Source organism: Chiloscyllium plagiosum, chromosome 2, assembly GCF_004010195.1.
Source record: "Chiloscyllium plagiosum isolate BGI_BamShark_2017 chromosome 2, ASM401019v2, whole genome shotgun sequence".
In the NCBI taxonomy this organism is placed as follows: domain Eukaryota; kingdom Metazoa; phylum Chordata; class Chondrichthyes; order Orectolobiformes; family Hemiscylliidae; genus Chiloscyllium; species Chiloscyllium plagiosum.
In genome coordinates this window covers 82,289,872-82,314,950 of record NC_057711.1, presented here as the reverse complement: position 1 = coordinate 82,314,950, position 25,079 = coordinate 82,289,872, and the positions used below count along the sequence as shown (strand labels likewise).

The 25,079-nt window shown below is 38.0% G+C and overlaps 1 protein-coding gene across 2 annotated transcripts in view; it reads left to right on the top strand.

Annotated features, from left to right (window-relative positions):
• gkap1 (G kinase anchoring protein 1) overlaps positions 1-25,079 on the top strand; it is a 57,523-nt gene that overhangs the window by 29,396 nt on the left and 3,048 nt on the right. The window contains exons 2-10 of one of the 2 annotated variants that reach the window (XR_006314984.1): positions 5,005-5,166; positions 6,423-6,500; positions 11,104-11,230; positions 14,486-14,508; positions 14,947-15,090; positions 17,434-17,535; positions 17,604-17,684; positions 22,478-22,548; positions 23,793-23,855. Coding sequence is in view for 1 of the 2 variants with exons in the window: in XM_043712928.1 (XP_043568863.1) it covers positions 5,005-5,166; positions 6,423-6,500; positions 11,104-11,230; positions 14,486-14,508; positions 14,947-15,090; positions 17,434-17,535; positions 17,621-17,684; positions 22,478-22,548; positions 23,793-23,870 (849 nt within the window). In the remaining variant the exon portion in view is untranslated. Of the gene's footprint in view, positions 1-5,004; positions 5,167-6,422; positions 6,501-11,103; positions 11,231-14,485; positions 14,509-14,946; positions 15,091-17,433; positions 17,536-17,603; positions 17,685-22,477; positions 22,549-23,792; positions 23,871-25,079 lie in introns of those variants that run through there. The other variant, XM_043712928.1, reaches the window with a different exon arrangement.

The window sequence follows — 25,079 nt, the reverse complement described above, 5'->3', positions numbered from 1 at the left end:
AATCTAAACCAAACAACAGAGGCAGTTAGCTGTGCAGGTTACTTTTAGGCAGACAGCTGTGTGGTTTATTTCTCTATTTGATTCATTTCCCATGTGGTCACTACCTTTGTGTCTCTTCCTCCTTTTTAAAGTGCCATTGGTTTGATCGTGCACTGTTTTGGAACTTTGTGGAGAAGCAAACAGCTTATAAAACAGTAATTATTGCTCCTAAAATCGGAGGAAATCAGCTCCAACACTGAAACTACCTCAATTATTTCCTGTTTTCCATCTTGGATTGCCCAGATGTTTTGTCAAAGCTTTCTTCTTATTCTCATCAGGACAATTTACAAGAAATTTTCTAGTTTCTAAAATGCACACAATCAATACACCTAACATCACACCAACACTGAAATATGCCACATTACTCACGTATGATGGGGCAAAATTTGTTTTGGACTTGAGAACACCCTGTGAATAAGGAACACGACTGTTGCATAATATCAGCACATTTCTCAAATTTTTTGGAATTCCTTGCTCTTCCGGAGTAAACTGAGGTAAGTTGAGTACTTTTCAGGAACAAAAGTTAATTAGGCCCATTCATCAAGCTTGGCAAATAATATCAGACAGCATATCTCCTTGGCTGTTGGCAATAAACAAGATACTTACCACATCCAACAGGCCTGTGTTTGCAAGACTCTCAGATTAGCATCCAACATTAGATGGTATTCTGAAATTGAACAACATTTGCTCAATAATCCTGAGTGTGTACAGAATTATGCTGACACAATTTGGAATTGTCAGTTAGGCTCACAGTGTAGCACACTTGCATGTAATGGGGACCACATATGTAAGTATACGGTTTGCTTCTTTGTGATCCGAAAAAAACCACTGCATATTTTTAAGCTGAATGAATCGATGATAGCTATTTTCTCCTTCATTTTTCAGGGCCTTGATCTTTCAGAATCAACCTGCCTATTTTAAGATTTAAATTGACAGTTAATTGGCAGTCATTATTAACTGGTGCATTCTGTATAGCAAGCCCTTCACTAATCAGGGTCCACTTGAGAATGCATGTAGGGTAGAAGTATTCAGGGAAAGAGTTAAGTTCTGAGTTTTGTGAAACAAGAGGTTCAGCTGAACATGACTCGGATCAGATAAGAACATGCAGTTAACAATGGGGTGCTGGAGGCAAAGGTAAGGGGTTAATAAGGTGGGAAAGCATTCATTATGTAGAGCTATTTAACAAGATGAGGAAGCAATCCGTATGTAAGGTCAGCTTAACAAGGTGAAAAGTATTCATTATGTGAAGCCAGTCAAGGTTAAGAACATTCATTGTGTAACAGCAGATGGCTTAATCTTCACGATTGACACTTGCTGATTGTAATGGTCACCCAATCAATATGTATGTTGCCTTATCTGGATGCTCCTTCCTGTCCGTGACTATATAGTTCATTAAGAATTGGCTGTTCCAGAGAAGACTGTGAACCCATGTCCCTGTGCACATGGGCAATCGTTCTCTCTCCCTCCGGGGCCCGGAATAAAGATGAAGGAGGTAAAACCTACTATGTCTGAGTGTTTTGCTTTGACTTGGGAGGAAGAAACGGGGCAACAATATTGGCATCGTTGGCAGGATCCAAACGAATAGGTACGATCGGATGGTGTCAGTGGTCCGGAATCTTGGTGTCTCGAGACAGACGGGTCCACAAAGTCAGCTTTTAAACCTTCCCTCTTGATATTCCGAGACGATCCCCTCGCTTGATTGTTGTCTATTCTATGGTAATTAGTTCAGTCGAGAGAGACAGTTTCGCAAGTGTGCTGACAAAGAGGTTTGAGCCCTCTGCACTGTATTGGGGTTTGAGCCCGTTGGATAGGTGTAATTGAGGTTCGAGTCCTCTGCACAGTATTGGGATTTGAGTCCCCTTGAGGGGTGGGGTGTAATTGAGGTTCGAGTCCCTTGGGTGGGTTAATTGAGGTTCGAGTCCTCCGCGCTGTGCTGGGGTTCGAGCTCTGTGTTTGAGTGGGTTTGAGTCCCCTCATGGCGAAACTTGAGGTTTTGCGAGACTTTGTTCTGGGGAAAGAGAGTGGCTTCGTCTGTGGCGCAATGTGGTCTGCTGTGAGGGCTTTCTCTTTCTAGAAGTGTAATTTCAGTGAGAGGATGCAAAAATAATTAAAATGAGAAATGCTGTAACTAATACTTGGTTTGAAAAAGGAGTGTTTTGGTGTAAATTGTGCCATGCTCAGAGTGTTTGATGTTTAAAATTTTGGGTTGTTAAAATCCAGTTTGAAAGTCCTTTTTAAGTAACTATTTTGTCTTGTTTGAATCAGGATGTCAATTCAATGTGTTTTGTGGGCTATGTAATGGGGCAGATTTTGTTTTTAACATTGAAATTGTACAACATTATGTCCTTTTTAAAATTGTCAAACTTGTAACCTTGGAACAAATTGAGTGCCTTGAGCCCCTGAGTTGTTTAAAATTCTACAATGCCTGTTTAAAAGAAAATTGGGTCAGTGGTCATGCTTTAGCCAGATGAGAGTATTGTTTCATAATATCTTTGCTGCTGTGTTTTTAAAGCAGAGTGTTCACAAAAAAAAGAGTACATTTTTAGTTTGATGTTTTAAGATTATCTGTAGAATATTAGAACTTGAGGCTGAGCTGTTTAAATGCTGTAAATTATTGCTAAGACTTCATTGGCCACCTTCATATTGCACATTCAAAGAGTGTTGATCTCTGACAAAGTTGCCACTGTAATTCCAACTGCTTTATTTGGGAAGTTTCATTTGGAGCACATATTTTAAAATATTCAGCATTTGTTTCCCATAAATGTTTGAGATTTAAATCTGAACTGAAACTGCCTCTTCAGTTGCTAAAGCACGGGAAACATTTTGTTGTTTTCTTGCTGTTGCAGACTTTTGAAATACTTTTCTTGATAGCTTTCTCATTAGCCAAGTATCAATTTGTTAAAGGAAAATAATTTTTGAATAACCTGAATGGAGGTACCTGAGGGTTTGATTTTGGGACCATTGCTTGTTGTTTATAATTGACTGAATTTTTTAGGCAGTACAATTTAGAAGTTTATGGATTGTATAAAACTTGATAACGTCATAAGTCGTGACCAGAGTAACAGACTTCAAAGGTTAAATTAGGCAGACATAATTTAGTGTAGTTAAATGAGTGACTGTCTTCATACTGATCACCACCTTGGCAAGGAAGGAGTGAGAGAGGAAATGCAAAGATACTTTCAGCAGCTAACATCTTCTCTAGAGTTTCTCCATTCACAGGTAAAGCCCGTCTTTGGACCACCGCCCACCCCCCCACAACCTGATCCAACGGATTCAATCAGCTCCTCAGTCATAAGCATGAAAAGTGAAGAAGCTAACAACAGTGAAGAGGAGGTCTGTACGCTTTTTGTCAGTGGCCTTCCTATGGACATTAAACCACGTGAGCTTTACCCTCTCTTTCGATCATTTAAGGGATATGAAGGTTCACTGATCAAGCTCACATCAAAACAGCCAGTTGGCTTTGTTACATTTAACAGCAAAGCGGGAGCTGACACAGCGAAGAATGCTGTGTTTACCTAGCCTGTAGCTGCTGCAATGCACACTCAGATGTGCTGGTGTCCTCCATCTGAAGCATCTCCAGAAGGATGGAAGTCTCGTCAGTTTTGTGAAGCATTTAACTGTCCTTATCCAAGAAATCAGATTTCTGAGAGGAATGATGCAAGAACAGACTGAATTTTGTTTTCAGGTTGGACTTTACGGAAGGAGATTTTGGAGAACTGGCTCATTTCAACTCTACTTGGAGGGGATGGAGTGGTCACTAAGGACTGTGCATTTAAGAACTTCACTAGTGAGTTTTTTTCCACATGGGCAGATTCTTCAAATTCTATTTACTGTAACGGAATAGTAATTTTTGTTGTTATAATCATTGTTTACTGTGTGTCAATAATATGCTTAAAGGCTGTTAGAGTCTTCTGAAAGCTGGTAATGTCTTTGGTTATCATGGAATGATAAAAGGAGGGAATGAGAATGTGTATGGAGTATGACCAGGTAGAGAAAGAGTCAAGATTAGAGTGGTGGTGGAAAAGCATAGCAGGTCAGGCGGAATCCAAGGAGCAGGAAAATCAACATTTTTGGGCAAAAGTTCTTCATCAAGAATGAGGCCTCATTCCTGATGAAGATCTTTTGCCTGAAACATCAATTTTCCTGCTTTTTGGATGCTGTCTGACCTGCTGTGCTTTTCCAGCACCAATCTAATCTTGACTCTCATCTTCAGCGTCTGCAGTACTCACCTCTGTCAGGTAGGGAAAGAGTTAAGTTCTGAGTTATGTGAAACAAGGGGTTCAGCTGAGCATGACTCAGATCAGATAAGAACTTGCAGTTAACAATGGGGTGCTGGAGGCAAGGGTAATGGATTAACAAGATGAAAAAACATTCATTATGTAGAGCCATTTAACAAGATGAGGAAGAATTCAGTATATATGGTTAGCTTCACAAGTGAAAAGTATTCATTATGTGAAGCCAGTTAAGGTTAAGAACATTCATTGTGTAACAGCAGATGGCTTAATCTTGGCTTGACACTTGCTGATTGTAATGGTCACCTAATCAATATGTATGTTGCCTTATCTGGATGTTCCTTCCTGTAAGTGACTATATAATTCATTTAAGAACCTGCTGTTCCAGAGAAGACTGTGAACTCCTGTCTCTGTGCACATGACCGTTCTCTCTCCCTCCAGGGCCCAGAATAAAGATGGAGGTAAAACCATATTGTGTCTCTGAGCGTTTTGCTTCAACTGAGTGGGGGACTGGGACGACTCACTTGCCAACCAGTCAGCACTCTCCTCTCATATTACTTGCTGTTTTACATAGATGTTTCTTGTGATTTTCTCAGTGTGTTCAAGACAAACTTCAACAAAATGTATTTTCTTTAGCAATATTCAAATCCTGAGATGGTTTGTCTTTAAAGTCATATTAATCTGGCACAAAGATATATTGATTTTCTTTTTTGATTTTTGCTTCTTTTCAAAGCTAAGAAGTCTAGCCTTTGGAAAAAATGTTTCAAAGTCTTGTTCTGTTGCTAGTCCTGGTGTAAGTACTAGATCATGTCAATCAGACCAATTTCTGAACAATCAGAATCTACCAGTGGCAGAGGGTGAGAAGTGGGAGCAATGGAGAGAAAAGGACGAACAGGTGAGAACTGATGATAAAATTGAATGCATTAACAATATTCCAACCATCCGTCATTAATTATGTTTTTGTCATTTATAATGACTTTACACAAATTGATTTTTATTAACAAACCACTACTGATCCAGATTAAAGGATCATATCTAATCACTGTCTTTTTCGTTGTCATTGGAATATGGGACATGACAACTGAAGAAGATACTTGATACTTTTTATGTTAAAAGAGACCAAGTGAAACTAATATAATTTTATGATATCTAGAGAATTATCTAATCAGTTGATGTTTAATCATTCTCATTGGAACAGTTAAAGTAAGCAGAAGTAAATACTGCCAATAACTTACTTTCATGTCCAGTCGTTTTTAGCAGTATCATTATTCTGTCGTAAAGTCACAAGTTAATGCACTTTGTGTATTTGCTTAATGGCTGTCATCATTAGCGCAATAGGCTAAATTGTGTCCCACAAATAGCTTATCCAACTATTTCCAGAAGGATCTTGCAGTGCATTGGTTGTGCTAACTACCTCTGGCCCAGAAGGTTCACGTTCCAAGTCCCAGCTTTCCCAAAGGTGTTATAACGTGTCCAAACAAATTGTTTGAAATAAGTACTATCCATAGATAGTGGTTTTGAAAATGCCACATTTTTCTGAAATGCTGGTGGTGATTCAACTGAAACAGTGGAAGTATGGCAGTGTTTATAGTTATAGTCTAGTTAAGCTATAGTTGATGTCTTGCTGTATGTTAGAGGCAAAAGTTAGCCCTGACTGCACCTCTAGGCCGATATCTTAATTTGAAATGTGCCAGTACAGACTTAAAGATAGCATTTAATTCAGCTAGAAATAGTCGAATAGCCCTCCTCCTTATGCTTAAATAGTAAATATGAGGTATTGCTTGAGATGCATGTTGAAACCTGTGAAATAAGTCCCAGCTGGAAATGAATGGCTTCAGGAAACCGAAAATTAATAAGAAAGAGGAAAACAGTTCCAGTTTGTAATCTGTTGCCAGATATTAGTACCTTCCCTTGCCCTACCAAAAGTTCCAAAATGCAAAGAATTCAGCAATGTTGCCACTCAGTTTTTAAATTCTAAGTTGTAAATGCTCAATGCCAAAAGATTATAGGTTTCCATTTTGCAGGAATTGAGAATTTTGAAAATATTTTAAAAATTCAGTCAGCAGAGATGATGTCAATAGCAGCTATGATTTAACTACCACTTCTGGAACTAATATTTCTTCACTGAACTTTATTTTGTTTTGTATGCAGTTAACTAGTGAATTGTATGAAGCAGATCTCCAAGAAGCTTTACTAATCAGCAAGCTGGAATATGAGGAACATAAGAGTGTAAGTAAATATCTGAGAACTAAAAAATAGTTATTTGATTTTAAAAATTGTTATAGTAGAAGATACAGTACATAAGTGCTGAGAGATATAGTTCTACCATGAGTTGCGTTTAAAGTATCCTGCATGGATATGGATGGGAACATACGTAATAGGAGCAGGAATAGACCATTCAGCCCAATGAGCCTGCTCAGCATTCAATATAAACATGGCTGATCATCCAATTCAGTACCTTGTTCCTGCTTTCCATGCATATGCTTTGATCCCTTTAGTCCCAAGAACTATATCTAACTACTTCTTGTTTTGGCTTTAGCTACTTTGTGGCAGAGAATCCCACAGGCTCACCAGTCTCTAAGTGAAGACATTTCTGCTCATCACCGTCATAAATGACCTACCCAGTACCCTTAAACCATGGCCCCTGGTTCTGTACTCTCCAATTACCTGGTGTTTACCCTGTCAGGTCATTGTCATTGTTTTATAGGTTCTATTAGATTTTCTCCTTACTCGTTTAGACTCCAGCGGATATAACCTAACCAATCAAGTCTCTCTTTATAATTCAGTCCTGATGTCCCAGGAAACAGTTTGGTAACCCTTTGCTGCACTGTCTCCATAGCCAGAACATCTCTCCTCAGATTAGAAATCCAAAATTGCATACAATACTCTAGGTGTGGTCTCACCAAAACCTTGTACAATTGCAGGAAGATATCCCTGGTGCTGTACTTGCATCTTCTTGCAATGAAAGCCAACATACCATTTGCTTTCTTTATCTGATTTTGCACCTGCATGCTTGCTTTCAGGTCACCCAGATCTCATCCACCTTTCCCAATCTATTGTTATATGGACATTAATCTGCCTTCCTGTTATTGCTGCCAAAGATGATAACCTCACATTTATCCACATTTTATGGCATCTGCCATGCATTTGTCCACTCACTCAGTTTGTCCAGTCACACTGAAGCAGCTCTGCATACTCCTCACATTCAACCGAACACCTTTAGTTCCCTCATCTAAAGTATTAATGTACATTGTGAATAGCCAAGGTCCATGCGCTAATCCTGGTAATACTCCACTATTCACTGCCTGCCACTTGGAAAAAGAGGCATTTATTCCTATTCTGTTTTCAGACTGCCAATGAAATTTCTGTCCATGTGAGTACACTGCCCCCAATCCTATGTACTTTATTTTACTTTCTAATCTCTTGTGAAATCTTATCAAAAGCCTTCTGAATGTCCCAATAAACTACATCCACTGGTTCCACTTTATCAATCCTACAAGTTATATCCTCAAAGAATACTAGTAGATTTGTCAAGCGTAATTTTTCTTTCTTAAATTCATGTTCACTCTATCCAATCATGTCATTGTTTTCCAAGTGGTTTGCTATTAAATCTCCTATAGTGGACTCTAGTCTATAATTCCTTTTGGTCTATGATTCCATTTTCTCTTTATCTAATTTTTTTTCAAATAGTGGGGTTCCATTAGCTACCATCCAATCCACAGGAACTATTCCAGAGTCTGTCAAACCTTGTAAGATGTCCATCAATGCATCCATTATTTCCCAAGCCTTTGGCGAGAGGCATGGCCCTAGTCTCAAAATCAAGTCTACGTCTTTATGAAGTATTCATCATATTTTAATGATCTCCCTCAAGGGGCCTGGCATAGCTAGATTGCCAACTATTTGTTTCTGATGACAGCAATACCCATTTTAAAATGGCCTGTTCCTCAATTTTGATCCAGGAAATACCTCAGGACTTCCTCCTCTATGGTATTATAACTGATTTGATTTGCCCAATCTATATTCAATTAAAGTTGTCCATAATTACAATTGTACCTTTGTTGCGTGCTTCGGTAAATTTCCTGTTTAATGCCTTTCCAAACATTACCACTACAGTTTGGAATTCTTTATACAAACCCCACAACCCCCATTTTTGGTCGTTGATGTTTCTAAGCTCTAGCCATACAGATTCCACTTCACTGGAGCTAATACCCCTCCTCATTATTCTGTTAATGTACTCTTTAACCCACCTCCTTTTCATTTTTATCGATTCTTCCTACAAACTGAATACATCCAGATATTTAGTTCCCATCCCAGGTCACCTTGCAGACATGTCTCCTTAATCCCAACCAGAGCATATCCGTTTATATCTGTTTGCATGGCTAATTCAACAACTTCGTTGTGAATGCTCCACATATTGAGACAGAAACCTTGTGGCTTGTCCTTTCAGCATACTTAGTCCCATTTGTATTGTTTTACACTTTGACTCTTTCATTTCCTCACTTTTAGATTCCAACTTTCCTGAAATAAAGGCCATCATTTCATTCGTCTTTTTGTTTTTTTTGTTGGATCTATTCATAAATCTTCTGTAACATGGTCACTTGAGCCCCTTTGTTACTCTTCAGTGCATATTATTTCAATATTAAGAAAATTTTCCAATTTATATTTCTCTTTTGCATATGGATCTCCATCTGGCAGTGTTTTGCCTATTCAGTCTGCCTGTGTCTTTTTCATATTTCCCTGCTTTTAACTGTACAACCGGAATATGCACCTTATGCAAAATTGGGTATACAATTCTTATGTCTGGATAAATGATATATATGGTGTAACATTAAGGCCTAGGTACAAGTCGTTCATAAACCTCAACTATCATGTGTCACTTTCCAGCTTGTATACCTTTCTATCCATAATCTGTCTCCACTTAGCTCTTGTTACCTCCAATTACCTGTGATTACATTTATGCTAACAATCTCTTGCCTTATCAAATTAATTCTGGATGTTCATATTGGCATCACCTATGAACAATCAATTTTTCAGCAAGCCAGTGACTTCCCCCTAAGTGTAAAGGTTGCTTAGTCTGATATGATCCACACTTTCCAGATCCATGCTAAATTTCATTATCGATTAAGATCTATGATCTCCGAATGAAGAAATTGCCACAAGGATTTCACTTACAGTACAACTAACACAAATTAGAACCAATGCAAGTAAACATAGAGCAACAGTCAAATGGTAAATCAAAATAAGGTAAATTGCACTTTAAATAGTCGATAAAACAAAGGCTTGTCTCATGCAACCACGAGTATTTCCTTCAGCATGCTTGGCATCATATAGCTATTGAGTTTTACAATGTCTTTTATTACTCTCACATACTATGTCCGGAGTTTCACCTTAGAGTTTCATTAATGAGATTATTGTTTTTAAGGCATGCTTCTAAAAAACCCTTCTCCCTCACACCATAGCATTCCTGAAGTCATTGCCCTCCAGAATTCCTTCTCAACCAACAATCCAACCAAAAGTAAACAGTTCGTGTCAGGATGCATGTTTGAGCTATTTGCAGTACTATCTAGTATTGAATCATAGAATCCCTACAGTGTGGAGGGGTCATTTGGCCCATCAGATCCGCACCAACCCTCTGAAGAGCATCCCATCCAGACTCATTACGTACCCTATCATTGCAATCCTTCTATGGCTAATCCACCTAACCAACACACCCTGGGCACTATGGGCAATTTAGCATGGCCAGTTCACCTAACCTGCACATCTTTGGACTCTGGGAAGAAACCTCGGGTATGGAGGAAACCCACGGAGACACAGGGAGAGTGTGCAAGCTACACGCAGACAGTTGCTCAAGTCTGTAATTGAACCTGGGTCCCTGGCGCTGTCAACTGTGCCACCATACTGTCCAGTATCTTTCTTATTATTAAACATTTGCCTCGAGCCTCTATTTCTTCTTGCTGCCAGACAAAAAACATACCTTTTCAGAGAGGTTTGCTGGCTTCCCTTTAAATGAATTTAGTGCCCTCTTTTCTCTCTCTCATTGTTTTCTCTTAATGTCTATATCAGCGTCGATCACTGTCATTCCCCAGCTCTCCTTTTATTATCTCTTTGTCATTCACAATATTAGCTCCTTTGTCCACCTTTGATTGTAAAACATTTTGAAATTTAACTTCCTTCCTGATGATAGTACTTCCTGATTAATGGTCAACAAGTTGTATGGACTAGTATTTCCCATTGTCCAAGAATATGACTGTTGATTCCTTTACAATTGGTGCAAACTTCTATGTCCTTTACAAACATTCCTAAAAACAAAACCGATTCCACAGATTTTTTTAAAAATTTTCCGAATTTTCCTCACTATATAGCTTGTAGGTTAAATACGTCATAACACATTGTCCAACTACTCAGTCACTCTGTCCCTAATGCGAACTTCTAAAAATATCCCACAACTGACATTCATATCCATTTTGTAAGTTACCAAATTCGGTATCATTTCTTAAACATTTACAATTTGCCAATCTAATTGTAAAGCAATATTGTCATTTGTCGCAGCATTTTTACAATTTTAAATCTACATTACAAAAGTCTCCAATTTCCAGACATCAGCTTATGGACATGATCCAATGCAGGGGTATAATTTTAAAGACGCCAAATATAAAATTTCCTGTACTTACAATAAGCTGCTTTACAATGTCCTGCATTGTACTCCAACTTATGTACAAATCAATTTGTGAACGGGCTCCAAAATGGACCCTGTTTGCAACCCAGGAATTGGGTTCTGCTATTTTAACTTCTGCTATTTTAAATTGTAAACAACTTATCTAATTTTTTGCAGTGTTGTGCAAATAATGCTTCTCTGAAAACAAAAGGATCAAGTAGAAAAGAAAAAAGAAAACACCTCCAGGGAAAGGATAAACCAGCCACAGTTTCATTAAAAGATTTTCAGACAGATGGAAGTACAGGTAGTATTGGGATATGTTGTGTTAACGTTTCCTTTGAATTCTGTGATTGCTGTTGTGAAACAGAGTCTGATATTCATGCACAGGAACTTTTCTCTCTTAAAACTTACAGCTGGTTTGTACATAATATAAAACATTACAGTATGACAAGAGACTATTTTCCTAACTGTGCCATGAATCAAATTGTCTAATCCTACTTTGTAAAATGGTTCCCAAATTCTTTAAAATAAAATATGGCAGGCAGAGGTCATGAAATTATTTAAAAGAAAAGATTAACCTTGGAATAATAAAGCTGGAGGTGACGAAAGCATGACTGGTTATATCAAACAGAGGATGAAGTGAGTGATATAGAGGTCATATAGGTTCTCATATTGAAGAGAATATAAGATCAAAAGCTCAGCTTCAGATTAAGTGATGAAGTTGAGCTTTCTGGTTCTGTTGACACTAGGGATGAAAATGGAATTTTGATGGCCTATATAAACTTTATGTCGTCCTGATTTGGAGAGGACATCGATCAGTAGGGTGTGTCTGACAGTTTTGTGGTGGGCAATTTCACTGACAGAAACTGAGGCCATACCATTTGTGTGTGCTTCAATATTTAAATAACTTTCTTAAAACATTCCCATTCCAAATTTCTCATCTTGCAAGGCTTTGTAAGTACTCATAAAAGCTGACCATGTGATGAGCTCTGCGATCCGACCAACTCCAGCAGATTTCTTCGATGTAACCTTTGTTGCAGGTTTAATGCTTTCTTCTCCATACGAGAATTGGCTGTCGTAACTTTTTAATTTTAATTTTGTATTCTTGGTAAAACTTCGATTTTGGCATTTGAATTATGAAGAGATAATTGGAAATATTGTATATAGTGATGAAAATAGGTTTTGTTTTGGTAGGGGAGAGGGATTCCAAATTTGTAGAATTAATGTCAGAAAGAGAACTTTGAGGGTCCACTAAAAGGAGCTTTGTGCTCTGTTCAATTCATGCTAAGATTCCACAGCCTGTGTAACTTTTCAATTTAGTTCCTTTTCTTTTCCTCCAGTTTCTTTTTTTTTTCTTATTATCTTACAAATTGTCCCCTTCTTTAAGTCACCTCATTATGCTAAATTTAGAGACCTATAAGAGGTCTCTAAACTTTTTGTTCAAGGGACTCCCTTCAGAGATTTGTGTCCCATGTGCAACAGTCTATTCATTGGTGTAAGTCAAGCTGGAAACCTTTTGAGTTCTAATATGAAAGCCAATAAGATCATTAGAACTCAATAACCAGAAAAATTCCTCCGATATTTGTTTATGTTTCATTTTAACTACTTTTTTGGAAGTGTTCAACTCTTTCATGTACAAACCCAAGTTATCACTGTAATTCTGGAAGTAACAACAGAGAACTATGAGCTGATCAGAGGAATGAACGTGGATCTTCTCAGTCGCAGTGTAAGCAGCCTAACTGAAGGGAAATCTACTGACTTTCATCTGCTTGGACTAGAATAGGTCTGTAATCATGTTGTTCAGAGGAACTGGGAAATAATGAATCATTGGTTTGCTTCAGAAGAAATTAAATGCAATTGACCTTTTTTAATGCAGACATGAATTAATAAATCATTAAGTTGTTTCTCAGTTTAAGACACCAAGCAGGCAGCAGTGCAGAATCCGAAAGGGCAGAATAAAACTTAAAAGAAGTTGCAAAGCAATGAGCGATCAAGTAATTTTAAAGCCTTAAAAAGTATTTTACAGATTAAAAAGTTTGGTTTAACATCCCAGAGGCCCAAAGACTCACGAGAGCTTTGATGTATGGATAAATAAAAGACATTTGAAAAAGGTTCAGAATTTGAGGAAAGGATGTTTTTAACATATTTTTAAAGTGGAGAGTCAGGTGAAGAATCATTTACTTGTTGCTGTTTATTTCTTGTTAGTCGGATGCTCAAACCCTTGAACACTTTCAAAAATAAATTTATACTGTTCAGAGCTACAGGCGAAAATGCAGATGTCTTTTAGATTGAGAAATATTTAAAGATCTGTAAACTGAAATGATTTTAGGTAATGCATGTTGTGTGCTGCCAATAGAGAAAATGCAGATTGCAGGTGACACTTGTTTGTGATTAATAGGCAGCGTCCACTTTGCATCTCATTGATAATCTGATTTATATGTACACAGTTTGTCTCTCTCCCTATCTCTCTTTTTCTCTATATCAGCTCCTCACTCCCATCCCAGCAGTCCAAGTATCTTACCAATACTTGCAGTAACATGATGCATTCTCATCAATACTCCATTCTATTTAAAGGCTTCTTGTTTGGATCATTTCTTCATGGAAAATCTTTATGCTGTGCAACTTTGGTAACATTTCTAATTGAGACCTTCGCCCCTCTCACTTTTTCTAACCCTGTGCATCTTTGGTATTGATATGCTAAATTATCTAATTGCCTGATTCAGCAGCAATCAAATTTCAGTATGCTTGTTATGTTTTGATTTTCACACATATACACTTCTCCTCAATGAGGATCTGTTTATTTTCTCTTTCATGGTCTGGAAGCTTTTTCCACTCATTATAGTGGTATGTTTGTTAGGTCAATTGTTTTTCGAATTTTATTGCCTGTGTTTGTTATTGGACAGTATAGGTGATGGATTGTGGGGATACTTGCGCCTCTTCATAAGAGTTTGTTAAACGCACATGGAGAATATCCTAACAGGGTTAGGTGAAGAGGGATGAAAACAGGCTTCAATGGAGTGCAAACAGCCATGACTCTCTGAGGCTAAATGGCCTACTTCATTACTGCAAATGACTGGTACATAAAGAATTTCGTAGTCTCAGTTTAATCAGCCAATAAAAGGAATGGTGCTAGATGATAGTCAGACATGTTTCATGTATGACTTATGCTTTTCTTTAGAATTCCTTACCTAATCTACAGCATTATCAGAATGGAGAGAAATGTTATATCCACGTGATGACCCAGGCATTAACTGTCAATTGCTACTGTCATAATAATTGTTAGGCAGCCCCAAATCTCAAATGTATTAACATCTGAATTATGAGCCAATTTTTGTTTTATTTTGTATATTAAGAGTATTTCTGACAGATGCTTAAAATGCAGCATTTTCAAATCACAAAAATAAGTTTGAGAAAGCTAGTGTGGAATTTTAAAACATGCAAGTGCAAGTGTATAGTTTGAGCCACTTTCCTATTGGTTGTATTAGCCACAAATTACAGCATGAAATGTATTGCCATATATTCATACACCATATTAACTCTCCATTTTCTATCTCTTTAGATCAGACAAACAAAAAATCTGAGGTATGCAACTTGGCCATAAACTAATAACCTTAGTAATTTATGCCAATAATTAACACTAATGTGATTTGTAATCTCTCTTTAAAATTAATTTGATTTTATAATGCCTGGGTTTCTTTAAACCTTTTTAATAAAATAATGGCCAAAGTTTCAGTGTGATTGGCAAAGAAACAAGGAGCCTTTCTATATGTATTGAGTTATAACTTAGAATGCATTGCATGGTGCTGCAAACTAATTCAGCAGTGACTTTGAACAGGGAATGTACTTGAAAAAGGCAGAGAAAATATTTCAGGGCTGTGGGGCAAGTCAGTGGGACTTACTGGATAACTCTTAATGGGCTCTTTGCTTCTGAGAAATATCGAAGATATTCAAAATTGACATTCATTGAAAGAACGAACGCTACCTGCCAACTTGGGCTGACTACTATAATCTTGTCTCCAGGAGCCAAAATCTTTGCATGCAACAACAGAAGAGGATAGTTTCTTTAATAAACTAGAAGAAGATGCAAATAAAATATTGTTGATGGAGAAAAGAAAACAATGCACAAGTTCAAATGGACTGGATATTGCTACGCAAGAAAGTCAAGTATGTATTACCAAAATGATTTTCTTGTGTACTAGCTGGTCCCTATGGTGTTGTCCATTATTTGGGAGTTGAAACGCTATTGTAATATTTAGCTGCTTATTGCCTACTGATTTAAAGCCTCCCTCAGGAATTACCTAAGTAAGTATTGTGGTGAGCCAGACTGGTGACTGCTCAATGGATGAAGAGTACTGACTTAATGACTGTATTCCAAATGACTGGTGTTCCATTTAAGGGTTTGCTTGAGACTGGAGCTTAATACTACAGGGCTGAAAGATCATATGGAAGTTTGGTAATTGTGGGGTTCACATGTGCTTGAAGTAGGACATATTGCTGACTCTTTAACAGTTTAAATTCATGCCACCATGAAAGGAAACAGTAGTATCTTGCACACTTGAGGATTCCATGCAAGCAGTAGCAACTGGGTCTAAATTTGTGTCTCAGATATATTAGCTGACAAACATGATGTTGAACTCATTCTTTAATAGATCAGAGGTCTTGACATTCAAGTTGTAGATTAACATAGAAGATATTGATGCATTGCAGAAAGATGCTGCTCAGAGGTAGCTTGAATTGAGGGAATGCCACAACTGAGCAGACCTCAGGACTTAATCTTTACTTTGGGGAGGCAAGGGAAAGCTCTGAAGAAGCAGGTGAGTACCAAGGCAGGCTGTTTAGAAAATTACCCGCATGCTTTTGAGGCTATTAGGCCAACTAGGTTTCACTCCGTATCTCGCCCACCTATCCACCTTTTCAACTCAAGCCTCCACCTACCACCTGCTCCCTTGTACCACCATGCCACCTCCATTGCTACTCACTAAGTATTCAGCTTGGATAGACCTCAGAGGCTGTCATATAGACTTGATTATGAAAAGCTTCTATTCATGAAACCCATTCAGACCTTTTAAATCTGAAGCTGTTAATTAGAGTCATAGAAATGTACAACCGGGAAATGGACCCTTTGGTCCAACTCGTTCATGCCGACCAGATATACTAATCTAATCTAGTCCCATTTGCCAGCACTTTACCCATATCACTCTAAACCCTTCCTATTCATATACCCATCCAGATGTCTTTTAAATGCTATAATTGTACCAGTCTCCACCATTTCCTCTGGCAGCTCATTCCATACACGCACCACCCTATGTGTGAAAAATTACCCCTTACATATCTTTCCCCCTCAACCTAAACCTACGCCCTCTAGACTAGACTCCCCAACCCCAGGGAAAAGACCTGGTCTATTTTTCTTATCCATGCCCCTCCTGATTTTATAAACCTCTATAAGGTCATCCCTCAGCCCCCAAAGCTCCAGGGAAGACAGTCCCAGCCTATTCAACCTCTCCCTATAGCTCAAATCTTCCAACCCTGGCAACATCCTTGTAAATCTTTTCTGAACCCTTTCAGGTTTCATAACATCTTTCCGATAGGAAGGAGACCAGAATTGCACACACCTATTCCAAAGGTTGCCTAATGTAATACTTCTGTATTCAGTAACAACATCAAAGTCACCTGATTCTTAAAAAAAAACTCTAAAATGTCAAACCATTAACTCAGCAACCCCTGCAATGGTAGTTGTAGCTTTTGAAACTCAGCAAAGTATTTATGGCAGTAGCCACAGTAAATGGTAATTGACAAGGAAAATCCTTTGTAATTCCATAAACTTTTTTTTCTAACCAAAAGCAGATAGTCTGTCATTGTTTAATCCAGCACAAGCTTTTTAAAACTCACCAACAGATTTCTTCAGATTGTGTGAATTAAATCTGATCCACTCTTAAAGAGGATGTATGTTTTCTCTCCGTAATTCGTGACTCCCACACAGCACATTAAGGTCTCTGGCACAGTAGAAATGGGATCTTTTTGAACTGAGCACTGAATTCAAATGGCCCTGCCAAGTTCAGGTTTTTCCCCAAATGAATCAAGTCCTATCCCTTCCCTCTGCCAGCAAAAATTGTATCTATTAGAAATGGAGAAAGGACCTCTGTATTTAGGTTCCCCATCATTTTTAAAGGCCTGCTGATTTGAGAAGTTTCGACAAAACTAAGGTCTAAGTGTGTGCTGAACATGTGATAGTGCAAAATACACACTTCCCTGTGCCAATACTGTGTAATTGCTGCAGGAATGATTAACAGCTATTCCAGATGTCCTGTTGAACTCTTCTCTATATTAAATTGCATCTGGATGAATGTGCTGTTGGCGGGAAACAAGCTATAAACACAATACTTTGTGAAACAACCAGAGTTTGCATTGCTTTGTTTGTATGATGTTCAAATTTCAAAATGGAACCCATTATATTTCATTGCAGTCAAGAGAAATACAGATTTTCATTATTTTTCTGTTATTTACCAGGAAGCTGTTTCCAATAACGCAAGAACTGAACAGTTAAAGGATCAACTGGAAAAGAAAGATATGAAAATTCTTCAATTGAAACAAACTGTTACGCAGTGGGAAGTAAGTCTTGAAGTTTTGCTGTTGTATTTAAAACCTGTTCTTACAGGCATCCGACTGATGTTTTCCAGCTTTCTTCTTTAAATAGGCAAAATACAAAGAAGTAAAGGCTCGAAATGCTCTGCTTTTGAAGATGCTACAAGAAGGTGAAAGTAAGTACATAAATGTTAATATTTGTAAGACCTGAAGATTGCCCAGTGATGTACCATGCTAGGAATATTGAAGTTTCAAGTATACTCTTCCATTAATTTAGGTCATGGTTGAACTACAGATTGACCCCATTTTATTTGTCTGTGCTTCCTATTCCTTGGTACCCTTCACTAAAATCATAATACTTATCCAAGCCTTGAAAGCTATTTGGCACACTGTTGTATTCCAGTACCACTACTGAGTTGTAAAAATTTCATTTAAAAACTTCTTCATATTTAATCACTTCAATTTGTCATATGTAATGGATTTTATTGTACAAGGGTATCTGTTCATTAAATCAATCCGAGCACACTTAAGTCTGTTGTAGTAAGTTGCTGAAAGTACAAGTTGATAACAACGCAGCAAGGGAAACTAAACATTTGGGTCTGGATGAACAATAGCCTTTCTTTAATCAGTGAGACTGAAGAATCAGTGAGACAGAAACACTGGGAAGGAGGGTGAATTAAAGTAGATAAACTCAATGTCAAATAAGGTACAGAAACAGCAATAAAGAGTGGGAATATTGGATTAAGAGTAAAGAAGCAAAGGATAATTTTAAAAATTTATATACTTAACATTTTTAAAATCATTAAAGATCAAAACTACTCGAAAGGCGGAGGTGATGAGAATCTGGATTGCACTGAATAGGAGGGCAGTACTGCAGGAAACCTCACAACCTTTACAAAGTGCATTCATGTTATAGCATTCAAAGCTAGGGGCCAAGTGTTGGAAAGTGAGACTAGTTTAGATAGGTGATGGATCTTGTTTTTTGTCAGTGCAGTTTCAATGGGCTAAATGGCCTGTTCTGTACTGTATGACTCCAAACTTTCTGAGGCTCCACAGTTGTAACAGTTCACTTACAGTCCCAAAGCTGAATTTTTCCCTTTAAGGCAGATATTGCAAGGTGGACCATTTCCCACCGTTGCGGTCTTGTCACCTGAGTGGCCATGCCTGCCCAGCATATTTCTGCCCTCTGAGTTGGGGGAAATGCCCTCACAATGTGGAAGGAGAGGCAGGCACATAGCGAGGCAATTGGGGTTGAAGGTGTAGCTCCATTTGCTGGGAAATTGGCCAAGTTCTACAGATAATTAGAATGCTTCCAATCCCATCCCCGTCTTTCATCATTCATCACCATTCATGCACCATTGATGATTTGCAGAATTCTTTAACTCTATAAGAACATTGAGATGTTTTTGAGTACAGGACCTATTCGGGTTTACCTTAGATGCTTGTGAGAGTTTAGGAAAGTGATTGCTGGGCCCCTTGTAGAGATATTTGTACCATCGAAAGCCTTGTGAGAGGTGCTGGAAGGCTGGAGGTCGGCTAACGTGTCATCATTTAAGAAAGGTGGTAAGGAAAAGCCAGAGAATTATAGACCAGTGAGCCTGATGTCAGTGGTGGGTAAGTTGTTGGAGGGAATTCTATGGGATAGGATTTTCAGGTATTTGGAAAAGATAAGGACTGATTAGGGATAGTCTACATGACTTTGTGCGTGTGAAATAGTGTCTCACTAACTAGATTGAGTTTTTTGAAGAAGTGATTAAGAAGATTGAAGGCAGAGTGGTGACCATTGTCTATGTGGACTTCAGTAAGGTGTGGTAGACTAGTTAGCAAGATTAGACCAAATGGAATACAGGAAGAACCAGGCATTTGGATCCCAAATTAGCTTGAAGCTAGGAGACAGGGTGGTGGTGGAGAGTTATTTTTTGGACTGGAGGCCTGTGCCCAGTGGTATGCCACAAGGATCAGTATTTGCTCAATGCTTTTTGTCATTTACATAAATGATTTGGATGTGAATATAGAAGGTAAGGTTAGTAAGTTTGCAGATAACACCAAAATTTGTGGTGTAATGATCAGTGAAGAAGGTCACCTCAGAATACAACAGGACCAGGACTAAATGTGGAAATGGGCCAACAAGTGACAAGTGGAGTTTAACTTAGATACATGTGAGCTGCTGCATTTGGTAGGGCAAATCAGGGCAGGATTTTGGCACTTAAAGGTCCTGGAGAATGTTGCCAAACAAAGAGACCTTGGAGTGCAGGTTCTTAGTTCTTTGGAAGTGGAGTCGCAGGTAGACAGGGCAGTGAAGAAGGCGTTTGGTGCACTTGCCTTTATTGGTCAGTGCATTGGGAATAGGAGTTGGGACATTATGTAGCAGCTGTACACGACATTGGTTAGGCCACTTTTGGAATACTGGTCTCCCTGCTATTGAAAAGATGTTGTGAAACTTGAAAGAGTTCTAAAGAGATTTACAAGGATGTTGCCACGGTCCGAGGATTTGAGCTATAGGGAGAAGCTGGAAAGGGTGGGGCTACTTTCCCTGGAGCATCAAAGGTTGAGGGGTGATGTTGTAGAAGTTCATAAAATCATTAGGGGCGTGGATAGGGTGAATAGTCTCTCCCAGGATAGGGAAGCCCAAAACTGGTGGGCATGGGTTTAAGGTGAGAGTGGAACAATTTTTTCACGCAGAGAATGGTGTGTATGCAGTGAGCTGCCTGAAGAGGTGATGGACATTAGTATAGTTGCAATATTTGAAAGGCATCTGGATGGGTATATGAATAGGAAAGATTTCTTGGAATATGGGCCAAATGCTATCAAATGGGACTAGATTAATTTAGAATATGTGGTCAGCATGGATAAGTGGGACCCCAAGGGTCTGTTTCCATGCTGTGTGTCTTTATGATGCTACTCTCTTAGCTGTCAAGATAAGCAAATGCAATTCAAGACCCATTTTTTTTAAAGAGATCTTCTTAAGTAATCTGAAGACAGTCAAGATCAATAAACGTTCAGTCTCCTTTAACAACTATGTCAACAACTCCTGCTGAGCTGAATATATTAGTGAGGCTTAGAGCTCAGCCAAGCACTCATGTTGGGATTCCATTGCCTAGCAGATTAAACAAAGCCTCCAGATTTGAACACTTAAAACCTTTGAAATCAGTGAAAGACTAAAGATATCTATTCAAAATTAAAAACAGGAGTTCAGATATCTGAGCCCTCATTCAGTTAAGAGGTGAAAACACAGGATAGATGACACAGTCAAATCTGAATGTTAATGCTGTACAAGACCACTTTTTCCATTGGATAATGTACTCTGTGTCTGAACACGTTTTAATCCTTTCATAGTGTTGGTTGATGACTGATCTATTGAAAACAGCATAATTATTAATGGCAATATTGAGTATGTTTAACTTAGATTGCATTATAATGTGCATTATGAATACGTTTTGACCTTCCCACCAAAATGTTGCTGACTTCAAATGTGGGAGTCCTACCAAAACGAGGTCAACTCCATGAAAATACTGAGGAATTTAAAATGTCAACCCACACAATGTCACCAAGCAGTGTGAGTGCTGTGCGCAGGCTTGTGACTTATTCCCTTTCTGAATTGGAGATTAATGAACAATTAAAAACTCTATTGGGGAAGTTAAGAAATTTAAATGTGGCTTTATCCTTCACTCTGACTTAACTTCTCTCCATTCTCCAATGTTAGCAATGATCAGTGTTATCTGAGTAGTGTGATAACTCTTTTGAATTACTTTAGTTATAGATTAGTGTATTTAAAGATCTTCTCCTACTGCACCATTCACAAGTACAGTATTTCAAGTTGAGAATGATGTGAACATTTTTGTTGACTGTTTAATTGAATTTTTTTTGTTTTCTCAAGATATGAAGGGATACTTTATTGACTGTCGTGTTTACTTGGAGTCTTTAACATACTTTGTGTCTGATCGCATTTGTAATTAATGATTGGTTAATACTTAATACCAGTGATTAAGCTCATCATTGAAACATTCATTTCATTGACATCCATCAGCTTATTTTTGATTCACTGAATGAACTTATGTTGTCATTACATGAGATGAGCAACAAAATATATTCAGTTTGTCAAAAGCAAATAATGTAAATGCATGTTTTAAACTGCATTGCAAATCTTAAATGAACAAACAGAACTGAAATTTAATCACCAAGGAATTATGTTTATCTTGATTAGGACCCTTGTCTAGATCACTTACCGAGGGATTTCTACCTCCCATTCACGAGCCTCCTTTCTATTTTTGCCTGTTTAGCTTTTACTATGTGTCTCTTATATCAAAAGGTCATCACCACTTCTTATCTGACAAGTTAATATACGCATTATTCTCCCAAGGCGTCGGAAAAGGTCAAGTGCAGTCTTCAAGTTAAACTGGGTTAGAGAGTGGTGGATAACTAGTCTAGAACACCTAGACATTATTCATCCCCCACTTTTGACAATATTCTATTTTGTTCTTATTTTTATATATTTGTTTTGATAAATCCAAAACACAGCTTGTGGTTAAAGGGATTAGGAAGTGTCTATGCAATGCAGTTTAATGACAGTAAAGAAGCCAAATGTGTAATTAAAGAAATAACTCCACACACACAGTCGCCTGAGGCTGGAATCGAACCCAGGTTCTGGTACGGTGAGGCACCAGTGCTAACCATCATGTCGGCATGTCAGGAACAATTTTAACCCAAGTCTGCTGGCATGATCAGGTTCAATGCCCATTTAATTTCCCACTGATACAAATCCATGTGCAGCTTGATGGTGGCTAATCTAATCACATCAACTTTTCAATGGGTGTGTTTGGATCACCATTGTTCCTGTGACATGTGTTTTATGTAATATCAATAAGAATTGGATCAATATGCCACGAGGAATACTTCAGTTTTGATGTGAAAGCCTTTTTGAAAATATGCAATATAGAGGTATACATTTATATTTTCCCCTGCATTTCAGTGAAAGATAAAGCAGACATACTTTTACAAGTTGATGAACTGTTAACTATCAAGAATGAACTGACCTCACAGGTAAGATCAATGATTACAAACTATTGAACAGTGCCTTGTTAGCTGAGGTTTAATAAACCAGTACACATCAGTGACCTGCTTAAAACAGGAAATGTAAAAACATAGTCTGAGTTTACTATGTTAATGATTATATCCAGTGACACTTCATCTCATTTGGTTGGAGTTTGGGAACTTGATTTAAAGTAGGGAACATGCCTGTGTTGGTTTAAGACGCTTCCATATTTTAAGTGAAAACTAAGTGAGCTGATATCATATAGAGCCGTGGTTCTGAACCTTTTCACTGTCGAGGCACACAGGATACATAAGCGAGCAGAATTCTTTTTTCCTACACACGTGTAGTGACAAATGTCAGCACATACTAGCTTGAAAACCGACACCCTGCGGAGATCAGAAGCATAGACGTGAAAGTTTGATTGATCACATCTCACCTTGTGATGTGCTATGGCACACGGGTTGATATAGGGAACTGTGTTTTACTCTGGTCTCCTGCGTAAGTGTAGAAATTCAACAACAAGTCCTGCTCTTGATCATCATTGATCAACCTCAGAAGTGCAAAATGTCAGCAAGTGTAAGATCAGATTTACCTCTAGGGTATGTTGCAAGTCAAATGGATCAGAGTTTCTAAACTTAGGATCCAGCCTAAGATTTTAAGGCATTCGCCAGTGGCTCCCTGTCTCGCCACACAAACAATTTAAAGAATTTAATGGTGATCCTCAAAGATTACTGTATGAAAAACTGAGTTTTACAAGTCAGCTCAAATCATGGGTTGACACCAGCACTTTAATCATCGGCTGTGTTCAGAATGTGACGAATCAGAAGTGCCACTTGCCACTCTGAATCTCATGGTTATCAGTCCAGTGCCATATTGTTAGGGAGACAGAATTTAGTTGCAGATGGCACATTCTGCTTGTTATATCAATAAAGGATAAGAAAGGAAATGAGAACTGATATATTGTTCAATTCCATCAATTTTATCAGCTTTAATTACATTAACAGCTCCACTGAGAGTCAACCCATTTCAAGAGTAACAAGTGAGCACAAATGAGCCATAAGGAACGAGTATGAAATATGTCTGTCCTTTTTAAAGAAATCACCTTGTTTGAAAGAATTGAAACCCAGCATCATGTTTCACATTAACTCTTGAATTTCCAGATATCAGTGTGTGAGAGCTATTCTCACTTATATACAATAAGGCTGTGATTGTTATATGCCTGCTCATTCAAGATGTTCTTCTCTTTATCTAGGTTACTGGCCTGCATGCAGCTCTCGAACAAGAAAAATCAAAAGTCAAGCTTTTACAAGCAGAGTTAACAAAATTTCAGGTAAAATGCTTATCAAAGTGATATCTGTAATGTTAAAAGATGAGTAACTGTTAACTATTTGAATCATATTGTGATTTATCACCTCCTACATTACAAGACCATATTTGATATTATTATTGCCTTCTAATGCTAGTTATTAGTGAATTGGAAGCAGCAAATTATCTCATGGTACTCTGTACTTCCTGTCCAAATTAGTTATTCTGTCTCTGGAAAAGGTAAAACATGCTGATGGAAATACACCTGCAACATATATCATTTTTTATCTTGACAAAAGGTTGAGAATGAAGCAGAAACAAATACTTAATGGAAGCTTCATGATCACTGCATTAATTATTCCCCGAGCCTCGTTATAGCCCAAGAAAGAAAAAAAAAACACTTCTATGCAGAAGCAAAGCCTCTCCAAAGAGGTAGTTACTGATATACATCCTAGATGTTAAGCTCCAGAAATTGTCTTCAATCAGTACTACTTAAATGAGGGAACAACAATACTCCGTTTTTGTATCACTTTTTGCTTTCAGGCCAAAATGTAGTTGCTGATTTGTCTATAGAAATGTAAACTTAATGCCTTCTACAAAGTTTGATGTGCATGCTTCTTTCCGATACCTGAAATTCTAAAGGCAATAACTTGCATAATACCTGAAGTATAACTGATGATCTGCAAAAGTTTCTTATCAGTACAATCAAAAGTGTAATGACATTCATAGATTGAAAGAAAGAATTTTCACTCTTTTAATGTACAGATGTACACCTTTAATGCCTACATTGCCCAGGAATATCCATTATTTTTATGTCCTGCAAATCTTATTTCCAATACCCTATTTGTCAGTCTTCCGAATTCATCTAAGGAAATGACGTTCAGTGCTGATTGTTTGGAAAAGATCTTTCCATCTGTGAATCGTAAAATCTCAGATTTATCCATGGGAAGGAAATGGAGTGTTGGAGAATAGGTTTACAATTATGGTCATAAAATCAATACACTATCCATGTTGAAAGCCTGAGGTGTGATGTGATGAAATTATTTAACTCTTCAGATGTTATTCAGTAAGGTATTTTTGGTGCCTGAATCATGCTGAAAAATGTGTTGCTGGAAAAGTGCAGCAGGTCAGGCAGCATCCAAGGAGCAGGTGAATCGACGTTTCGGGCATAAGCCCTTCAGGAATGAGGAGAGTGTGCCAAGTAGGCTAAGATAAAAGGTAGGGAGGAGGGACT